The 20,266-nt window shown below is 44.0% G+C and overlaps 1 protein-coding gene across 1 annotated transcript in view; it reads left to right on the plus strand.

The window, feature by feature from the left end:
* Positions 1-547: 547 nt before the first annotated feature.
* Positions 548-20,266, plus strand: part of ABCA4 (ATP binding cassette subfamily A member 4) — a gene marked incomplete at its 5' end in the record, with an annotated part of 95,986 nt that continues 76,267 nt past the window's right edge. The window contains 5 exons of the mRNA XM_027854806.1: positions 548-753; positions 1,674-1,850; positions 5,019-5,241; positions 13,574-13,795; positions 17,799-18,003. Coding sequence (XP_027710607.1) covers positions 548-753; positions 1,674-1,850; positions 5,019-5,241; positions 13,574-13,795; positions 17,799-18,003 — 1,033 coding nt within the window. The remainder of the gene's footprint in view (positions 754-1,673; positions 1,851-5,018; positions 5,242-13,573; positions 13,796-17,798; positions 18,004-20,266) is intronic.

The raw sequence follows: 20,266 nt of genomic DNA on the forward strand, positions 1-20,266 counted from the left end.
GAGATAAGAACTAGCCACCTCTAGGAATCTTTATTTTTTTATGGAATAATGACAACATTTCTAAATCAGTCCACAAAGTACAATAAAATTCTTCCTAAATTGGTGATATAATTAGGTGAGATCTAACTGGGGTTCAAGTCTGAGTTTTTTCTAATCTTCAAAGCCCTGTATCCAGCGTGACCCCAGTCTCTCTCTTCTTCATGCTGGGTAGGGAGAGACCTTAGCATCCTTGTCACTCTCAGCAACTGCTTATTTGTACAGCTATGAACAGCTGCATAAACGTAGCCCTCCCTGAATCTGCTGGGACCAGAGAGCAATTCAGCATTTCCAAACACCTTTCCCACCCATTTCCAGATGACTCTTACAGCTCAAACACTGGACCCTGGTGCTAAGCAAACACTAACTTTGTAGCTCTCCTTGTATCCTGGTCGGTCCCTCAGGGCAGCAGCTCATCCCTCCAGCTGTTTAAGTGGGGGGAGAAGGGAAGGAGATGAGTCCTTCCCACTTGGAGTTCCTCCAGCTCTCTTAACCTTGTTCTTATCTGCAGTGTTTGACTCTGGATAAATTTGAAAGCTATGATGATGAAATCCAGCTCACCCACCGAGCCCTCTCCCTTCTGGAGCAGAATCGATTTTGGGCTGGAGTGGTGTTCTCTGATATCTACCCCTGGAACAGCTTGCCCCCACATCATGTGAAGTACAAGATCCGCATGGACATAGATGCAGTGGAAAAAACCAATAAGATCAAAGACAGGTGATTGCCTCATCTACCTCCCATATATGGTGGTGGTGCCGGGCAGAAGAGATCATAGCCATTCCCTGCTCAAGTTAGCTATGTCTGGGACTTCATTGCCCTCTCCCCTTAGGTCAACTGCAGTGGGTATATCAAGCACAGAAAGTCTCAGGGTTTGCTGTAACCAAAAGGCTCATTTTAATGTGAGTTGATATCCAGAAATAGTAAAGAGGCCCATTGCCTTCAGGTTTCCTTCATCCTTAGCACTTGTACCAGTTATCTCATTATCTGTTCTTTAAAATGAGGATGATGATATTCCTGAATGAATGAATGAAAACACGTTTATTAAGAGTTACTATGTGCCAACATTGTGCCAAGCCCCTGAGATAAAAGTTCAGAAAACCAGGTAATCCCTTTCTCAAGGAACCCTCACTGTAGCTGGGAGAGATAATACTTATATGAGAAGACCTGGAATCTGAAGAATGTAGCAGTTGGATAGATGGCAAGGCCTAGGGGTCCTTGGGTCAGATGACTATGCTGGGGGTCTGGAGGGCATAGCAGCACAGCAAAAGGTTAAGGGCCAGGGGACCTTAGCAAACAGTGGCAGAGCAGATGGTAAGTCATAGTGGTCCTCCATCTTACCAGAAAGATGACATTTAGTGACTCCCAGCTCCGTTGAAGGAAAGGAACTGTGGAATAATGACATCATTGCTAAGTCAGTCCACAAAGTACAATAAATTCTTCCTAAATTCATTATGTGATTAGGTGACATCTAAGCCCTTCTTCCCATTTCAGAATAGAATTTAAGTCTTAGGGAAAGAGTTCTAGGGTGAGTTTTTAATTGCTATAGTAAGAGCCTCCAGAGATTAGACCATGACAATGATGTACACAGTCCATCCCACTGAATCTGGGTCTTTTCTGCCTTTGTTTGTCTTTCTCAGATACTGGGATCCTGGTCCAAGAGCTGATCCAGTGGAAGACTTCCGTTACATTTGGGGCGGGTTTGCATATCTACAGGACATGATTGAACAAGGGATTATAAGAAGTCAGACCAAGGCAGAAGTCCCCATTGGAGTCTATCTGCAGCAAATGCCATACCCCTGCTTTGTAGATGATGTGTGAGTCAGAGTAGTGCCTTGATCTTCTTCTTTGATAAGCTAGTTGGAGCAGCTGGGAAGTGCCTCTGATGTCAGGAAGGCTCAAGCCCTTTCAGTCTTTGATCTCAATCTGGGACCAGAGAGAGAATTCCTGGGGGGAGAGGGGAAGGACAGGAGAGAGCTGACCAGGTGGCCAAGATGGGGAAAATGTTCTATGGAGCCATTGTTTCCCTGCTCTGATGGGAAGAACATCAAAGAAAGTAAGATGGATGAAAGAGTAAAAGCGTTTTTGTAGATTTGATAGAGGATCGTGGAATGATAGAATTCTAAAACTGGAACAGATCTTAGAAGCGAAGGTAAAAGAAGGAAGAAGGGAAACATCCTGAAAACTGGAACAACAGAAGTTAGGTTTGTGAAGTCCATATGTGGAAAGTCACAAAGGGTGACCTTGGGGTAGAAGGGCCAAGGCACATGAATTTCATACTGTACAGTGCAGTTGGTATTTTTAAGGACACCAGCCAGAGTCCCTTTCTCCACCATATCGAGGCTTTGCATTTGAAATCCAGTCTGGTTTCTAGGAGCTACTGAATAATGCAGCCCCTTCACTAATTAGCATTTTCATGATGGATGTTTGATGAAAAAGTAAATGAGTGTGAGAAAGGCAGCAGGCCACAGTGGAGGAGGGAGAGCCTGTCCTAAAGTCAAGAAGACTGGGTTCAGATCCAGCCTCTAACACCTCCTGGAGACATGGCCCTGGGGAAGACATTTAACCTCTCTATGACCCAGGCAACACTGAACTCTTCCTGGTCCAATAGATACTGATCAGCATGGGTTGAGAGTCTCCTCAGTGGGAATTTTCTACACCAGTGAAATCACAATCTGGGCCAAGGACAAAAAGAATGTATGCCTTTAGCTCCTAGGGCATTCCTTCCCCTGCTAATGCATGCTCACTACTAAAACCATGTCCTTGATGGCCAGCAGCCACCTAAACAACTGGTCCTATGGTTTTGTTTATGGGGATAAGAGTGCCTTCCTTCTATCTGTGGCGACCTCATTTACCAAAGGTGGATGGAGCCAGCAGAGTTAGCTGAAGTTGGCCAGGGTGGTACCTGGTGATATCTAGAAAACAAGCATAGATATCTGAATGGTAGAGTGGAAAGAGCACTGGTTCAGGAGTCAGAGGACCTGAATTCAAATTCATTTCTGCCACTTACTGCCTGTGTGACCTTGGGAAAGACATGACCTCCTTGGGCTTTGGTTTCCTCATTTGTAAAACAGAGAATGTTGGACGAGAAGGCCAGTGAGGTCCCTTCCAGCTCTAGTCCTGCGATCCTCTTAAATTTTCCTGAGATATGCCTGTTTACTTGTTACAGCGGGTTCAGGGCAGGGAGCAGAGGTAGACAGGCTGGCCTATGGGTTCCCATCTCTTTCATGCCCAGTGATTCTTCCTACAAAGGGAGAACTTACAACCCCCAACACTAACTACCTCTGGTCACCTCTCCTGTCCTTCCTGAAGTTTACTTTGGGTTTGGAGACAGGGAAGAGGTGGGAAGGGGTTCAAGGGAGGGACACCCAACTAGATTTCAGAACCATATTGGTGGGACAGCAGTGTGGAGGAGTGGCAAGAAGGAGAAACTAACCATTAGGATAAGCATTGTGAAAGACCTCTGGTGGCCAAATCCCAGGAGTGCAGGCTTTGTGAGCTTTCTGGAAGACAAGCTCCTTTTCCCCAGGCAGTCAGTCAACAAGCATTTATTATGTGTTTACTATATGCTGGGCACGTTAGTGATGAAACTTTCCCATGTGGGCGTAAGGTCCTTCTTGTTGCCATATACAACTGCTTTTAATGATTAATAATATCAGTTGAGTGTTCTGTTAACAAATTGAATGCACATGTTTTCACACATGGAAAACCCATATTGTGTTTAGACTAGAACCCTAAATACTACATGCATTCTGGATGAGAAATGTAACTTTGTTCATTGAGGATGTTCAATAAATAGTTAGAAGTGGAAACAACCCTCAGTTCAGAGTCAGTTATTGTCTTAAATAAGTCTGCTCTAATTTTGCACTTAGTATCCATTCCCCCAAAGAAGTAGGATTTGGCCACTGTGGGATTCATGTGTGAGCATATGGGGAAGATTAAATTGAGGTATGGAATTATGGATTTTGATATATGAAGGAGCTTAGAGGTCCTCGTTTTACAGATAAGGAAACTGAGTCTGAGATTGCTCAGGATTACAAAGCTCATCGTCTTCTGAGGCAGGATTTGAACTCCGGTCTTTTGACTCTACTCCCAGTGCTCTATTTTCTGTACCAGGTAGCTGCCTAGATTTCTTTTGGTAGACGAAGCCAGGGTTGAATGCTTGCAATCACCAACCACATACTCTTTGTCTATATGACCATCCACTTGGGTTCTAGTGCCAGCCTACGCATAGGGCATGCTCCTCAAGAGATCCCGATTCAATTGAGAAAATATTTTTAAAGTACCTACTACGTGTAAGGCACCATACTAGGCACTGGGAATGCAAAGATGAGAACAAATCCACTGTTTGGTCACACCATATTTATGAATGTAGAATGTAAGCTCCAACAGGGATTGTTTTTTGTTTCAGTGCCTAGCGCAATGCCTAGAATGTATTTTTCCAGCTTTAGAGCTAGAAGGGGCTCTAGAGATCATCTGATCCCAATCCCTCATTTTAGAGATAAGGAACCTGCGTTACTGAGAAGCGAACCAACTTCCTCAAGATTACAAAGTCAAGAAGTAGCAGAACTGGGTCCTCTGGCCTCACATTTGTGCTCTTTCCCACTGGCTTGCTTTGCAATGCATTTTATTATGCATTTAAAAACATCACTATCACCAGATTGCCAAAGGGGTCCATAACACATCAAAGAGTTAAGAACCCTTGCTAGAGTAAGAGTTAAAGGATGGCTTGTGGAACTAGATGAAGTGTGCAACCAATGTACCCATGGCCCTAAAGCCAGAAGACAAGCCCATTCCGAAGAAGCAACATCTCTGGGAAGGAGCCAGTGGGTGGCCCTATAGATAGAAATATGATTTCATTCCAGTCATTGCTTTGGAGCCCACGAAACCTGCCGAATTCCCAATGGTGTTTCTCTTGTGCTCTCTCTCCCCAACCCCTTGGCCTTGGCCCGTGGTGGGTCTCCTCTCTTCCCTGGCATCAGCAGCTTTATGATCACTCTGAACCGCTGCTTCCCCGTCTTCATGGTGCTGGCCTGGATCTATTCGGTTTCTATGATGGTGAAGAGCATTGTCCTTGAGAAGGAGATGAGGCTAAAGGAGACCTTGAAAAACCGAGGTGTTTCTAATACTGTCATCTGGTGCACGTGGTTCCTGGACAGCTTCTCTGTCATGGCAATGAGCACATTCCTTTTGACAGCCTTCATCACGGTAAGAGCTGGGAGGGATCCAATGTCCCAGACTTCCCTGGATCCTCCCTTCCCTTCCTGTAAATGGGCTAGGACAAGCTCAGAGTACCATGCAGATTGGTCAGCCCCATCAAAGAAGGAAGACTATGGGAAACTCCCTTAGGTTCACCTGCCACACTATAGACCCCTTTTAAGCCACTCGATTAAACTCAGTTTAATTCAAATTAATAGGAATGTACAGGAGACAGCATGGCATAGTAGATAGAGACATGGCCTTGGAGTGAGAAAGAGATAGGTTCAAGTCTTGCTTCTGATATACACCAGTTATGTGACCCTGAGTAGGCCACTTAACTTGTCGATGTTCTAGGCAGTTCTCTCAGACTATAAATTGGAAAGAAACCAACCTGCATTACGAGTGTTTCCTGAGGCAGCTAGATGGTGCAGTGGATAGGGCACTGGCCCTGGAGTCAGGAGGACCTGAGTTCAAATCTGACCTCAGACACTTGACACTTACTAGCTGTGTGACCCTGGGCAAGTCACTTAACCCCATTGCCTAGCCAAAAAAAAAGAAAGAAAGAAAGAAAAAGAGTGTTTCTTCATTGAGCATTCCCTAAATCAGAGAAGTCACAGGTTTAGTTCCTTATTTGTCCCTATTAACCAGCATAGGCAGAAGACTGTATCTATAGAAAAAAATTTAAAAAGCCCTAACTCAGGGGATGGAGGACATGGGTTCTACTACCTCTGTGGACTTTGAGCAAATCACTTCATTTCTTAACTTAAAAAAATAAATTCCTATTACTACTTACTAATCCTCCCCTCCCTCCACCTTCAGAATCCCAGCTCTCCTTATAACAACTAAGTATAGTTAAGCAAATCAAATCAACCCTTTGGCTGAAAACGTAGGTCTCAACCCTCCAGGAAACAACATGTAGATCAGATTTAGAGTCTGAATGGACAGACCTCAAGAGCCATCTGCCCCACCGAGGGCTTTCTTTCCATAGAGGAGGACACTGAGGCCCAGGAAAGTTGTGACTTTCCTAAGGTCTCAGAGGTGTTAGTAGAAATGGGATTTGAGCCCAGGTACTCTGATCCCAAGGACAATATTCTTTTCATCATGCCACGCTACTATATAAGCAGAAAATATAAAGTAATTTTGGTGGGGGCCAGACTCTAGGGAGTCACTCATAATTTGGAAGTTCAGAAAAGTTCTGTATAGGAAGATATGGTGCTAGACCTGTGACTTGAATGGAAGTAGGGATTCTCAAGGGTGATGGGAGATAGCACTCCAGGCATGGTGCACGTTCTGTGTAAGAGTGGGGTGGCAGGAAAATGCCCTGCATGGAGAAGAAATGCTTCATCAGTTTGGTGAGTGAGTTAGAGGGAGAAATGGGAAATAAGTCAAGAAAGCACGAGGCCCCACCCAACCCAGAACAACTCCTTGAGCTAGAGCTTTGGTGAAGTAAAACCAAGCAAGGGGCGCTTGGCTATCCAGAGATCTTTGTTTCCAAGTGTGGGAGAGATGATTGCAAGGAATTCTCCTCTCCTTGGGGATTACTGGTCCCAACCCTCCAGACACTAGCTTGGTTCGGAATGTGGAGAGAGTCTTAAGTGGTGTTAGAGGGAGAAACCTGGGGTATTTAGTACTACTGTTAATCAAGTTCAGATTCATTCTTAGTTTTCTACTAAAGACATTCTCCTGCCTGAAGGAGTGATTCCTATTCTAATGAATGGAATATGGAGACTTTACCATGTAGAATATACATGAGCTAACAATAATAACAATAATAGCTATCATTATTATTTAATATTGTGAGATCTTCGAGGGCACAGTCTATGTTTCCCTCTTTGTATGTCCCCAGTGCTTAACACAGTGCCTGCCACATATAAGCTCGTAATGAATGTTTATTGATTGATTAATAATAGCTAAGATTTAGGTAGTATTTTAAAGCCCACGAAATGCTTTAAATATATTATCCCATTTGAAATTTACAACTCCTTGACGTCCGTGCTATTATTAGCCCTATTTTTCATATGAGGAAACTGATGGTGAGAAAGTTAAGTAGCTTGCCCTGGGTCACATAGCTACCAAGTGATCCAAATCAGGCCTCCCTGACCCAAGTGCAGCACCCTCTCTGCTCTCCCCTGTGGCTGCCAGCCAGTGTAGAAGCTCCTCTAACCAAGATGCTTACAAGCGGCTTGTAAACCAGGCCAAGAGGGGACCTTTTGTAGGGGTGGAACATCTCTTTGCAAGTGGTGTAGTTCCACTGACTAGATAATTTCTTCTCTGCCACCTGAGACCCCTGGACCACAGGATTACAGCCGGAAGGGACCCTCGAGGTTGTCGTTGTCCTCAGGTCCCCTTCTACTTTATTTGTCTGGATCACCAACCTTACTGCCTTTTCCAAGTATCTCTCCCTGCCCTTGTTCTTCTTTCTCCTCCCTCTGCCCATCATCATCATCAGTGTTATTAAAGGTATTTATAAAATGCTCCTCGCTTCCAGATAGAGAGGTGACTGGAGTCCGAATCCATTTTTGTTTTTGTTATTTTGCATTAGCCACAAGACCAACGAAGGGAGTTTGTTTTTATTTGACTATGCGTGTTTGTAGTGGGTTTTGTTTTTCATGCTTTTCTCAGTGGATTGGGAGGAGGGGGATGTAGGAGGGAGAAAATGCAGACCTGGAAATAAAATAAAATTTGAATTAAAAAAAATTTTTTAAGCATTTGTCAAGTGCTACTCCAGGCTTGGTCCTAAGCAAAAGTTCTGTAATGCAAGTATAGTGGACAGAGCACTGGACTTGGGATCAGAAAGACCCAAGTTCAAATCCTACCTCAGACATTTAAAAATAGTTATGTGACCTGGACAAGTCACTTAGTTTCTCTATGCCTCAGTTTACTCATCTATAAAATGAGAGAGGTAAAACAGATGACTTTTAAAGAAGCTTCTAGTCCAAAATCTATGCTCCAGTGATTCTACATTCTCCCTGGGCCATCATATGGAGTCATTGTCCACTTGAGGATGTTGGGTCTTCTGTGGAAGCCTCCCTCACCCCCAGTTACTTAAAGCCTTATTATTATGCCTGGACCCTCCTGATACCAAATTCCTGCTTATAGCCTTGTGTTGGACTGTACTTGGGAGCAGTGGAATTATCATTTGTTTTGGAGCCAGAGGATCCGGATTTGAAATCTGGTTCTATCCCTTCATATCTGAGTAACCTTGGCCAGCTGCTTAACCTCCCTACACTGCACATTCCTCTGTAAATACCAGGGTTGAACAAAATGACTTCTAAGGTTGCTTCCAGCTCGAAAAGCCAGAATCCTATGCTTCCAAGCTAAGAAAAATACTGAATTCTCTTCTTATAGACCCAATCAAACTAATCCCACTCCATTTAATGCTTTTTTTAAAGGTGCTTTAAAACATTTTTTCACTGGATTATAATAGAGATCTAGGGAGATAATGGCTTTATTTTAAGTTCTATACTAAGATTTAAAAAAAAAGGCTCACAATTTATTGACACACAGGCTAGTCTAACTAATTTCCTAACTATTAATATTACTAACAATAGTAACCATTAATAACTAACAATTTACTAACACACAGGCTGGTTAACTAGCTTGCACCGGGCTTAAAATTAACATTAAATTAATTTTAGATTAAATTAAAATTGAATTAAAGTTAACATTGCACTGGGCTTGCAATTTCCAAGTGATTGTGAGAGCCCCTCTTGGATGAGTGCAGAGTCTGGGTTATTCGGGCCTCGGATAGAGTAGCTCCTCCCCTCTCCAGGGGCCCCTTGTTCCTTCCTCCCAATCTTTTATCCCACCCTTCCCCCATTACCCAAATTCTGAATTTTCTCAGCAGAATAAAGGCTTAATAAATGCTTGTTGACTGATTTGGAAACACTCAAAATGCATTTGAACAAGGATCTAAATCAGCAGTAAGACTTTGCCCTGGTAGTTGCTGATAAGTGACTTTTAAAATCTACTTTCTTAGCGATGGAACACTAGGATCCCAAAGCTTTGAGGAAGCAAGGTGAAGAAAAGTTCACCAGAAGTGCCTTGCCACACATGCAATCCTCCTTGTGGGAATTGGAATGTCATTTGACTGCAGCCAGCAGCCAGCTTTCCAAGTGGAAATCGTTTTCCTTTGATTGATTCTCCCGTCTTCCCCCAACCACTCCCTTCTCAGCTCCACTAGTCTGGAGGAAGGCAGGAAGCAAGAACAATGGGAATTCCTTTTAGTTATTCCAGCTATTATTAAGAAAAAATAAGTGCTGACATCATTTTAGAAAACGGTGTATGGCAAGCTAAATTAGCCCGGGATGGACAGGGAGTATCTCTGCCTTGAACCAGTTAGTGCTTTCTTGGTATTTTAATTCCATAGAATCATAAAATTTTGGCCCTGAAAGGGATCTTAGATGTTCTCTGGTCCTGTGGCCTTATTTGAAGGGGTTTTGTTTTCTAGGTAGATAACCTTTGATTTATGTGGAGAATCTCCTTAGAATGAGAAAAGGGACAGAGGAACTGATTTCCCTTAAGCCTAAGAAGCAGTACAATTGTTTCCATGTCCTGCAGCCAAATCCAATATGCTTTATGTGTGTGTATACACACATATATATGTATTAGATATATACATACATATGTATCTATTATCTACAAAATATATATCTATGAGGGCAGCTGGGTGGCTCAGTGGATGGAGCACTGAGCTTGGAATCAGGGAGACTCATCTTCATAAATTCAAATCCAGCCTCAGACACTTACTAGCTTTGTGACCCTGGACAAGTCACTTAACCCTCTTTGCTTCAGTTTCCTCATCTGTAAAATGAGCTGGAGAAAAAAATGGCAAACCACTCCAGTATCTCTGCTAAGAAAATCCCACGAGACTAAAAAACACAGCTGTATCTGTAGCTACATCTGCATCTATACCCAAAGTATTTATGTACACGGTTTTATTTAAAATATATGAAAATTTTAATAGGCTTAAAACTGTACTCCAGACTTATTTTTGTACAATTTTGAATGTCTAAAGCCCGAGGTTCCACGTCATAAAGAGTGTGGCCTTCTCTGGTTGGATAGGCCATTGTCTCACCGATGGCCCAGGGAGCTCTGAACTTAGCTTTCCCCCAAACCTCCCCTCCTTCCAAACTTCACTATTACTATGAAAGGCCCCACCACCCAGGTTCAACATCTTGGTGTCATCTTCTCTTCCTTTTCACTCACCCCATGCATCCCATCACTTAGCAAACCCTGCTGCTTCCACAGCTTTGCTCACATCCATCCCCTCTTTCCCGAACTACCTCAACAGACTCCTAAGCGGTCTTCCTGTCTCAAGTCTCTCCCCACTCACTCTGTCCTCCAGACAGGTGCCCATCATGCTTTTACTATACAGGGTTGGCCATATCACTCCTCTGCTCAGGATGAAACATTGGCTTCCTATCACTTCTAGGGTCAAATATAAACTAGTATTTGGCATTCAAAGCCCTTCACAGCCTGGCCTCGACTTTCCTGGCTTATACACATTTCTCCCCTTCACATGCTTTACAGATCAGGCACACTGACCTTCTTACGCATTTCCTCAAATGACATTTCATCCTCCCTCCTTCCTGCTCTTGCCCTAGTTGCCCTCACTCCTTCCTCTTAGAATCCCGAATTTCCTTCAAGACTCGACTGCAGGATGACCTGTTACATGCAACCTCTCCCGATTCTCCCAGCTGCCAGTGCCTCCCCTACCCGCCTTATTACTTCTCCTTTGGATCTTCCCCTGCAGTTTGCTTGTCTCCTCTGCTGTTAGTTCTGGGAGGGTAGGGGCTGTTTTTGCTTTCTTCTTTGTGTCTTTGGCACCAAGCACAGTACCTGGCACTGTGTCTGTTGATTGATTGACATATTGGAGACTTTTCTTCTCAATAAGCGTACTTTTTGCTCATGTCCCTGCCCAGGATGTTTCCCTGGAAACATCTGAATTTGGCATGTTTTGGGGTGGCTTTCTTCCCAAAAGTTACCTCCTACCAAAGTGTCTGAACTTAGAATATTTATTCAGCTCAGTGATGGGACTAGCATTCTAACCTCCTGTGACAGAGGAATCCAGTGACTAGATCACTGGACTTGGAACCAGGAAGATCTCAGTTCAAATCCCACCTCAGATATTTATCAGCTGTGTGACCCTGGACACATTATTTTACCTCTCTGAGCCTCAGTTTCCTCATCTATAAAGCAGGGGAAATAATAGCAGCTGCCTCAGGCGATTGATGTGAGGATCAAATGAAATCATGTGTGTAAAGCACTTTGCAAACCAGAGGTGCTCCATGAAGGAGTTACTGCTATTGTCATTTTATTTATCCTTCCTCCTGGTGAGGGATGTTTCTTAAACCCTTTCTTCCAAAATGGTTCCATGTCAGTCCTACAAAAGACTCACAACATTGATAAGAAAAAGCTTGTTTCCAGAAGCATGGCTATACAGGTTCTAGGAGACATAACTGAAATAATCCCTGCCCTCAAGGAGCTTACAGTCAATAAGAATGCAATTAGTACTGAACCCGTTCCATACTAGTGCTGGGCCTACTGGCCATTCCTTTGAAATTAAACTACTCCTTACTATGTAACCAAATCTATTATCAAGCATGAAAGATAATAGAATGGCACCCTTATATTTCTTTGAGTTGATTTGGATTATATGAAATTGGGATGGAATAGTGAATTTGTAATACTAGAGGACTTCAGCTCAAATCTCCGCTCTATGACTTACTATCTATGTTACTTCAGATAAGCCAATTAACTCATCTGGTTGAGCTAAGGCTCCTTCTAGCTCTAAATCTGGCCAAATTCTGAGTGACTTGATTTACCCATTGAGGTTACATAGTATAATGTAGGATGTTACATTATAAAATATTAGTAAATCCATGTGAATTAGGGGGTAGAGGGTTAGGCTTAGAGCCAAGAGACTTGGCTTCCAGTCCAGCTCTGATGCTTACCAACTGTGTGATCTTGGGTGAAGGACTTAACCTCTCTGCTCCTCAGTTCCCTGACTTGTAAAATGGGGGAACGATATTTATTCTACTTTCCTTACAGGGTCATTATGAGGAAACTGATTTGTATACATTCAAATATTATGGAAATGTAAATTATTATTATTTTATAATATATTGTATTAATATGTTACAGAATATTATGATGTTACATATTATAATATAGCTATAATAATATCTTATTATTATTTAATAGAATCAGCAAGCAAATCCAACCTCCTCATTTTACAGATGAAGAAACTGAGGCCTAGTGGCTTTGAGTAGACTAGTCAAGATCACACAGAAGCTTATCAGAAGCAGGCTGTGAACCTCAGACTCTTGAACTAGTTCTCATTATACCAAGCTGCCTCCTGGGTCAAAATGACCTAGTTCACACTAAAATGTCAATGTAGAATATGGACGACAAGTTCCTTGAAGGCAAGGACAATTCTTTTTTTTTCTATCTGTAGGATCCAGTGCAGTGACATAATAACAATTAGCATTTATGTAACACCTACTATATACCAGGCACTTTACAAATATTATCTTATTTGATCCTCATACCAATCCTGGGAGGTAGATGCTATTATTATCCCCATTTTACAGTTGAGGAAACTGAGGCAAACAGTGGTTAGGTGATTTGCTCAAGGTCACACAGTAAGTAAGTGCCTGAGGTAGGATGTGAACTCAGGTCTTCTTGACTTCAAGCCTAGAGCTCTATCCTCTGCACTACTCAGCTGCCTCATAGCTGACTAGCATGTCGTAGGTAGTTGATGTTTGTTGAATGGTTGAATTGATGGCTAATAATGTGGGTGATATGTTTCTTGGGCTATATATTTCCTAGGATCATAAACTTAGATCTGGTATGGATTTTATTTATTTACTCTTAATTATGTTTTTGAGACTGGGTCTCCCTATCTCAACCAAGGCCAGTTGGCCCTCATTGACCCTACCCCTCTGCTGATTGGCAGGGAAGCTTTCATTTGCTGCACTTCCAACCTGATCTGGTTTACTGCTCCATAGGTAGCATGATGGCCCTCAGTTTCTAGGGGCTCAGACTTTGTAGACACCCAGTTGACTTTAGCCTAGCTTTAGCTCAGAGCTCCTGAACTCAAGAGATCTTTGAGCCTTAACCTCCCCAGTAGCAGGTACTGCCAGCATACACTGCTATACCTGAAGGGATCTTCTTCTAACAAGGCACAATACCTTCTAGTCTCTAAGGATAGATTCTCAAGCGCGGACAAGAGGTTGGTGGGAGGGAGCTTTTGAGGCATCCGGCGAAGCTCGGTGGAATTGGGTTCCTGATGCAGGTGCGTGAGACTCACCCATCTTTGTGACGTCTTTGGTCGTAGCATGGCCAAGTCCTGCACTACAGCAATCCCGTCATCCTCTTCCTGTTCCTCTTGGTATTCTCCGTTGCCACCATCATGCAGTGCTTCCTCTTCACCGCCTTCTTCTCCAAGGCCAACCTGGCGGCAGCCTGCAGTGGCGTCCTCTACTTCACCCTCTACCTGCCTCACGTCCTGTGCTTTGCGTGGCAGGAACGTATGACGACTCAGATGAAGATGATGGCGGTAAGTATCTTCCTCTTTCCCCGACGGGATGGGGATGTCCTGACATTAGCTTAATGCCTGCTCTCTGAGAAGGGCTGGTTGGAACCTGTTAGCCGGGAAGTATCACATAAGAGCAGCTTGCCTAATTAAATTGTTTCCACTTAAGGCTAGCATGACAAACTGAATCAAAGCCAAACAGAACGAAATACACCCACAGTTGAGAGAGGTGGGAGAGGTATGGGAAACCAGGAATGCTCTGGGGAGGGAAGATGGAAAAGAGAGTGATGGAGAAAAGGCTCACCCCAACCTGCTTTCTGGTAACCTCTTGTTCTCACTGATTATTCTTACTGATTAGATGCTAAGTTTGGCCGTTTCTGTGCTGCCGAATCACTTTTGTCTTGAACTGTTGAACACTGTTGTGTTGAACAACTGAAGCACTACTGTCAGTGTTCTCTAAAACTGGCGCCCTGTGACAAATCACCAATAGCGCTATCCTAGTCTGGCCACTTGGTTTCAGGAAACATAAGGCTAAAAGTCACGAAAGGAGGGGGTAGAAATAAGTTTCTTGTTTTGAGGCTCCTCACATTTGCCCTTGTCCTGACCTGATAGATCAAGCTGAACTAGAAACCATTTGCAAAACTGAGATCAACTTTGTGGCCCATGGAGCTCATTTGGAGATCCAGAATGGCCCTTTTTCTTTATTGCTTCCTTTCCCTGACTCAGCAGTGACACGTGTGGTATATTGGAACAAATTTGGGATTTGAAGTCTGATAAACTAGTTTCAAAACCTGGCCTTGGGGCAGCTAGGTGGTGCAGTGGATAGCATTCCAGCCTTGGAGTCAAGAGGACCTGAGTTCAAATCCAGCCTCAGACGCTTGATACTTACTAGCTGTGTGACCCTGGGCAAGTCACTTAACCCTAATTGCCTTGCCAAAAAGCAAAAAAAAAAAAAAAGACTGGCCCTGCCATTTACCACTTATGACCTTGGAGGAGTTGCTAATTGCCTCTGTGCCTCATTTTCCTCATATGTAAAATGAAAGAGTTGGACCAGATACTCTGCAATGTCCCTTTTATTTCCAAATCTATGTTTCTACAGTACCTGTATTGGTGATTAAGCTTCCAGCATCAACTTTTTAGATTTTCCCAATGGACCTAAATTTTTTGAATCTCCCTCCAAATGTCCTTAAGCTGAGGCCCTAAAAATGCATGGATAAAATGGATGACGAGATGACCTGGCAAATCCAGGAAGGTAGGAAGAACAGGTACGGAGATCAAGGATTGTCTTTTGCCTATCTAAGAGGCCCATCAATCCAGGAAGCCTCAGCAATCAGCTCTGCCTTCATTATAATTATTTCCAAATGTCCCCTTCTCCAATGGCTCATTAAACTAGAATAAACTGCCTCACATCCTCTTGGAGGGTAGTTCTCTTACCCTTCCTTTTTTCTCTGAATCTTTCTGTTATCATTCGGGTTCTGATGGGGGAGGAATGCCATCTGTCTCTAGTTTGGGAAAAGACCTAATACCATAGCTCTTACTCCTCCCTGTTCCCCATTGCTGTTTGCCGCTTATTTCTGGCATTAAATGCATAGTTAATTGTTGATCTTGATGACACGGCCTTTTCCAAACTGCCCATAATGGTCAGGCAACAACAATTCTTTTCCACTCAAAGTGTGGGCATTGTCAGCTCCTGTAATAACTGGGCAGACAGGAGGATTGTTATGAGGATTCTCCTGACTTCCAAGTCTGCCAGCAATGCAGAGGCCGTGCATACCCTAGCTCGGGGCAGGAGAAAGATCTGGGCATCACAGAAATATGTCTGGAGACCACCTTCCTCCTGAAGCAAGAGGCTCTAAGTCCCACTAAGTTCCTCAAAACATTCAAGGCCTTTGAGTGAGTGGAAACACGTACACCAGGCCTGGATGAGTGGTGATACAGGCCAGGGGCTTGGTGGAGCCCTAATTAAAGGGATCGCACTCCCCTTCCAAATTTCCCGTGTTGATACCATGGGGAATTCACCCACCTGGCTTGTCTTCCATGCAAACAGCCTGAGAAAACAAAGGCACTGGGCTTTAGTCTGGGGGTGGCAAAAGGTGAGCAAACACTTACTGGGAGGCTTTCTTGGAACTGCCTTTTTCCAAAAACTGGAAGTTTCAAATTTGTAGCCAAGGCTGCCACTGCTGCAGCAATTCTGACGAATCCGATTTGAGCTGCTGTGTAAATTCTGGTCATGAGGGAGCAACATTCCGCTCTTTCAGTTCTGTAAACAAGCGGGAATGCAATTCTTGTCCTGGAGAGTAAAAAGCGATTTAAACTTGGCACCATTTTAAAAACAGAAGACTTCTCTACCGTCCCCTGAGTAAAGCTATGTTCTCATCTCCCTTCCCTCTCTGCTCGGTTTCTTTTATTCCAGAACGGGAAGTGGTTTAGAGTGCTGGACCTGGAGTCAGAAAGATCTCAGTTCGGTCCCTGCCTCAGACACTTACTGCTCATGAGACTCTGGGGAAGTCACTTAATCTCTCTCTGACTCAGTTTCCTCATCTGTAAAATGGGGATAATAATAATAGCTTCCTACCTTATAGGATTGTCCATGAGATCAAATATTTTTGAAACACTTTGCAAACCTTGAAGCACTATTTAAATGCTAGTTCTCATAGGCATATCATAGAGCATGGTCTGGGCATGCCAGGATGTGCCATCATACCAGCCTGTGGTCCATAACATAGACTGCCCTCACGATTACACCCTGTGCCAGTGAGCCTCACTGGAGGACACTGCAGTGTTGGGCGCACAGCCTTCCTTTGTAGAGTTCCCGACTCATCTAGTTGGGAACTAGACCGAATCTTCTTTGGTATTCCATGATCTGCAGCCTGTGGGGGAGGCGGCTGACGGGTCCAAGGGCCCTGTTTTACTTTGGTGTGTTGTCGTTGCTGTTGTTGTGTTGTGGGGAGAGGAGCCGTGAAAGCTGGGAGGAATCCCGGACCTGGGATTTCATGAGAAACTGCCGACACGGAAACTCCTTCTCCCAGTACAGGCTGGCACCTTGTCTGCAAACATTAGTCCTAGAGAGTTGCCTAGTCAGGAAGGAAAAGTGACTTGATCAGGGTTGCCCAGTCGGTATGAATCAGAAAGGGGACTCAAACGCAGGTCTTTCTTGACTCCAAGCCTGGCTCTCTAGGTACTCTGCTCGGCTGCTTCCAGTTTTCAGTGTCCTCATATTCAGTGATTCATAGGACCTGAAATTTAGAGCCAGAAGGACCTTCAATCCCTTCAAACCATCAGTCAACAAATATTGAAGCGCCTACTATGTGCCAGGAACAGTGCTAGTCACTAGGGATACAAGTACAGAGAATGAAGCTATCCTTATTCACAGTAAGTCTGCGGCTGAGGAAACTGAGGCCCAGAGGAATTAAATGCCGTCGTCAAAATCACAATCTGGTACGTATCTGAGGCAGGACAAAATAATACTAATATTAATAATAAAAATAGGCAGCATTTTAAGGTTTGCAAAATGCTTTACAAATACCTCATTTTGTCCTCATAACAACCCTGGGAGGCAGGTGCCATATGCCCATTTTACAGATGAGAATCTGAGACACAGAGATGAAGTGATTTGCCCAGAATCACCTAGCCACCAAGTGTCTGAGACCGGATTTAAACTCGGGTCTTCCTGACTATAGGCTCAGAATTCTATTCACTGCTACAACTAGCCGCCTTCAACCTAGGACTTCTGGCTTCTATTCTGGCTTCAAGAGGTGAAGAGGTGGTCCAGGCAGGGACTGGGCAGAATTCCCAGAGGCCTGAGGGTCTCTGTCACACCTCTCGATTCCCTCATCTTTCTTCAGCCGTCCAGTGTTAACACAGTACCCAGCACACAGTAAACACCTAATAAATGCTCATTGACTGAGTGGCACTGGAGGGGAATACACAGGCCACTCTTTCTGCTTTCTGTACTTTTGTGTTATGTGAAGGACTGTCCTGCGGGTCCCGGGAGGCCGGCCCTAATATCTGTGACTTTTTTGCCCAGAGCCTGCTGTCTCCTGTGGCATTTGGGTTTGGCACTGAGTATTTGTCTCACTATGAAGAGCAAGGCCTCGGACTCCAGTGGGGCAACATTGGCAAGAGCCCCATGGAAGGGGATGAATTCAGTTTCTTGCTCTCCGTCAAAATGATGCTGATGGATGCAGTCCTTTATGGCTTCCTGGCCTGGTACCTTGACCAAGTACTTCCAGGTGAGTAAAGCTCTACCTAGATAAAATGACGTCTCTTGTTGCCTTTGGACACATGACATAACAAGCTTCACCAGCTCCCATTTTTGACTCTTTAAGGGAGAACCTCCTAGCCACACTTCCCTTTAGTTGTTGTGGTGGTGTTGTTTAGTCATTTCCAATCATGTCTGACTCTTTGTGACCCCATTTGGGGTTTTCTTGGCAAAGATGCTGGAGTGGTTTGCCATTTCCTTCTCTAGCTTATTTTACAGATGAGGAAACTGAGGCAAACAGTTAAATGACTTGCCCAGGGTCACACAGCTAATAAGTGTCTAAGGCTGAATTTGAACTCAGGAAGATGAGTCTTCCTGACTCCAGGTCCAACAATCTATCTACTGTAACACCTCACTACCCCCTTTTAGTAGTACTTTCCTTCTGTTTTCTGGTTTCATTTGTAGAGGTGATGCCAAAATGATTATTTCTTTCAGCAATATGTCTACTTATTACAGGTCATTGGACAAGAATCCTACATTTAGAGGACCAGTAGCTAAATTTATGTCCGTAGATGGTCTAATAACCGTGGGATTCTTAGTATCCTCTCCTCTTCTCTTTCAGCTCCGCCACCATCGCTGCACAAGCAGAAATGGCGGACAAAGAGGACTAGAGGCCATTTTGTTTCTATCCTTGTTTCATGAAGCTCTTACTTCCCTCAGGACAGACATAGCCTGGGTGCCTCCATTTCCCTCCATTTCCACCGCTCTCCCTCTACCTCCCCCACCAGTTCACTGTTCCTCACATTTCAGGGTAGGTGCTCATCAAATGACACTATCTGGAGCAGGAAATCCAAGGGTAATTAGATCACATGGGACAGCCATTCTGCGCACTGGCCATGGGAGAAAGCTCTTCCCATGTTAACAGGATCAAACTCCAGGCATCACATAGACTCTTAGGGAAACAAGGAGCTTCCATGGTTACCTAATCCATCCCCCTAATTATACTGATAAGAAGACTGAGTTCCAGATAGACTAAAGGATTTACTTCCCTTCACAAAATAGGTTAGGGTGGGAATTTGGAGGTGACCTTCTGGGTTGTTGATGGGAACTAATTCAATGGAGGCAAAGTTACTGGATGCCTTAATGATGGCTAATGAAGCCGCATAAATTTCCAAGAAGGCCCAAGATTCCCAAAGCCCGGCATTTCTTAAACCCCTGCATATACCAGCACAGTGCCTGGCATATAGAAGATACTTAATAAATGTTTATTGATTGATTGATTGATTCCTCCTGTCTGTAACACAGCTCCTTCATCAGTGCTGTCCAGTGCAATGAAAGCATTTTTAATTATAGTATCATCTAACTCTAAAAAAGTAGCATGTCCTTACAACTGGAAAAGGCTTACCTTGATTTAAGTGGCCTTTAAGTCAACTAAAAACCAGCTTCTGTGCTTAAACAATGGGTGGGTATTTTCCCCATTGATATCTTGCCTAGTTCATGGGTCTTAAAGGATACAGGCTGCCAGCAGGAGAAAGTGAGTCTAGAATTGACTCTAGACAGGGTGCTGGTTTGTGTGAATGCAAAACTCACGGCTGTTTGACCATTTTAGGGAAATCTTGCTTAGTACAAAAGAACAACTGAGCCATAACCAGGGAGCAGTAGTCAGTCCTGCTGCAGAGTGATTACAGCACTCATACTCCTTCAGCAGGGAGACGCAACTGACCTTAGAACTTCATTAATAAGAATAATAAGGGAGCAGCTGGGTGGCACAGTGGATAGAGCTCCGGCCTTGGAGCAAGGAGGACCTGAGTTCAAATCTGACCTCAGACACTTGACCCTTACTAGCTGTGTGACCCTGGGCAAGTCCCTTAACCCCGACTGCCTCACCAAAGAGCAAAATAATAATAATAATAATAATAATAATAATAATAATAATCAGTTAATATGGGAAGCTACCACATAGCCCACTTCCTCTCCAGGACAACTGCACCCCTGGTGACCCTCCTTGCTCTGCTTCCTCCCATCTCCCAAAAAGTATATCCGAGGGTCTCTGTACATAATGGGGGGCAATGTCAGTGTCCTGGGGGTTCTGCCCCCTTCCATGGGACATTTTTCCCAAGTCTTTTCCTAATCCCCAACCTAATTGGTATGAAAGAGGTTTGTTGAGGGCACCTTTTGTAAGTCTCGCCCTGAATGTGTTCTGTAGCTCTTGTCCTAGGCACTAAAATTGCCCATTATAGCTTTGATGAACAGACAAGGAGCTGGGCAGTCAAGACAGCTCCTCACAGTCTTGC

This window comes from Vombatus ursinus, unplaced genomic scaffold (assembly GCF_900497805.2).
Source record: "Vombatus ursinus unplaced genomic scaffold, bare-nosed wombat genome assembly UNPS02010639.1, whole genome shotgun sequence".
In the NCBI taxonomy this organism is placed as follows: domain Eukaryota; kingdom Metazoa; phylum Chordata; class Mammalia; order Diprotodontia; family Vombatidae; genus Vombatus; species Vombatus ursinus.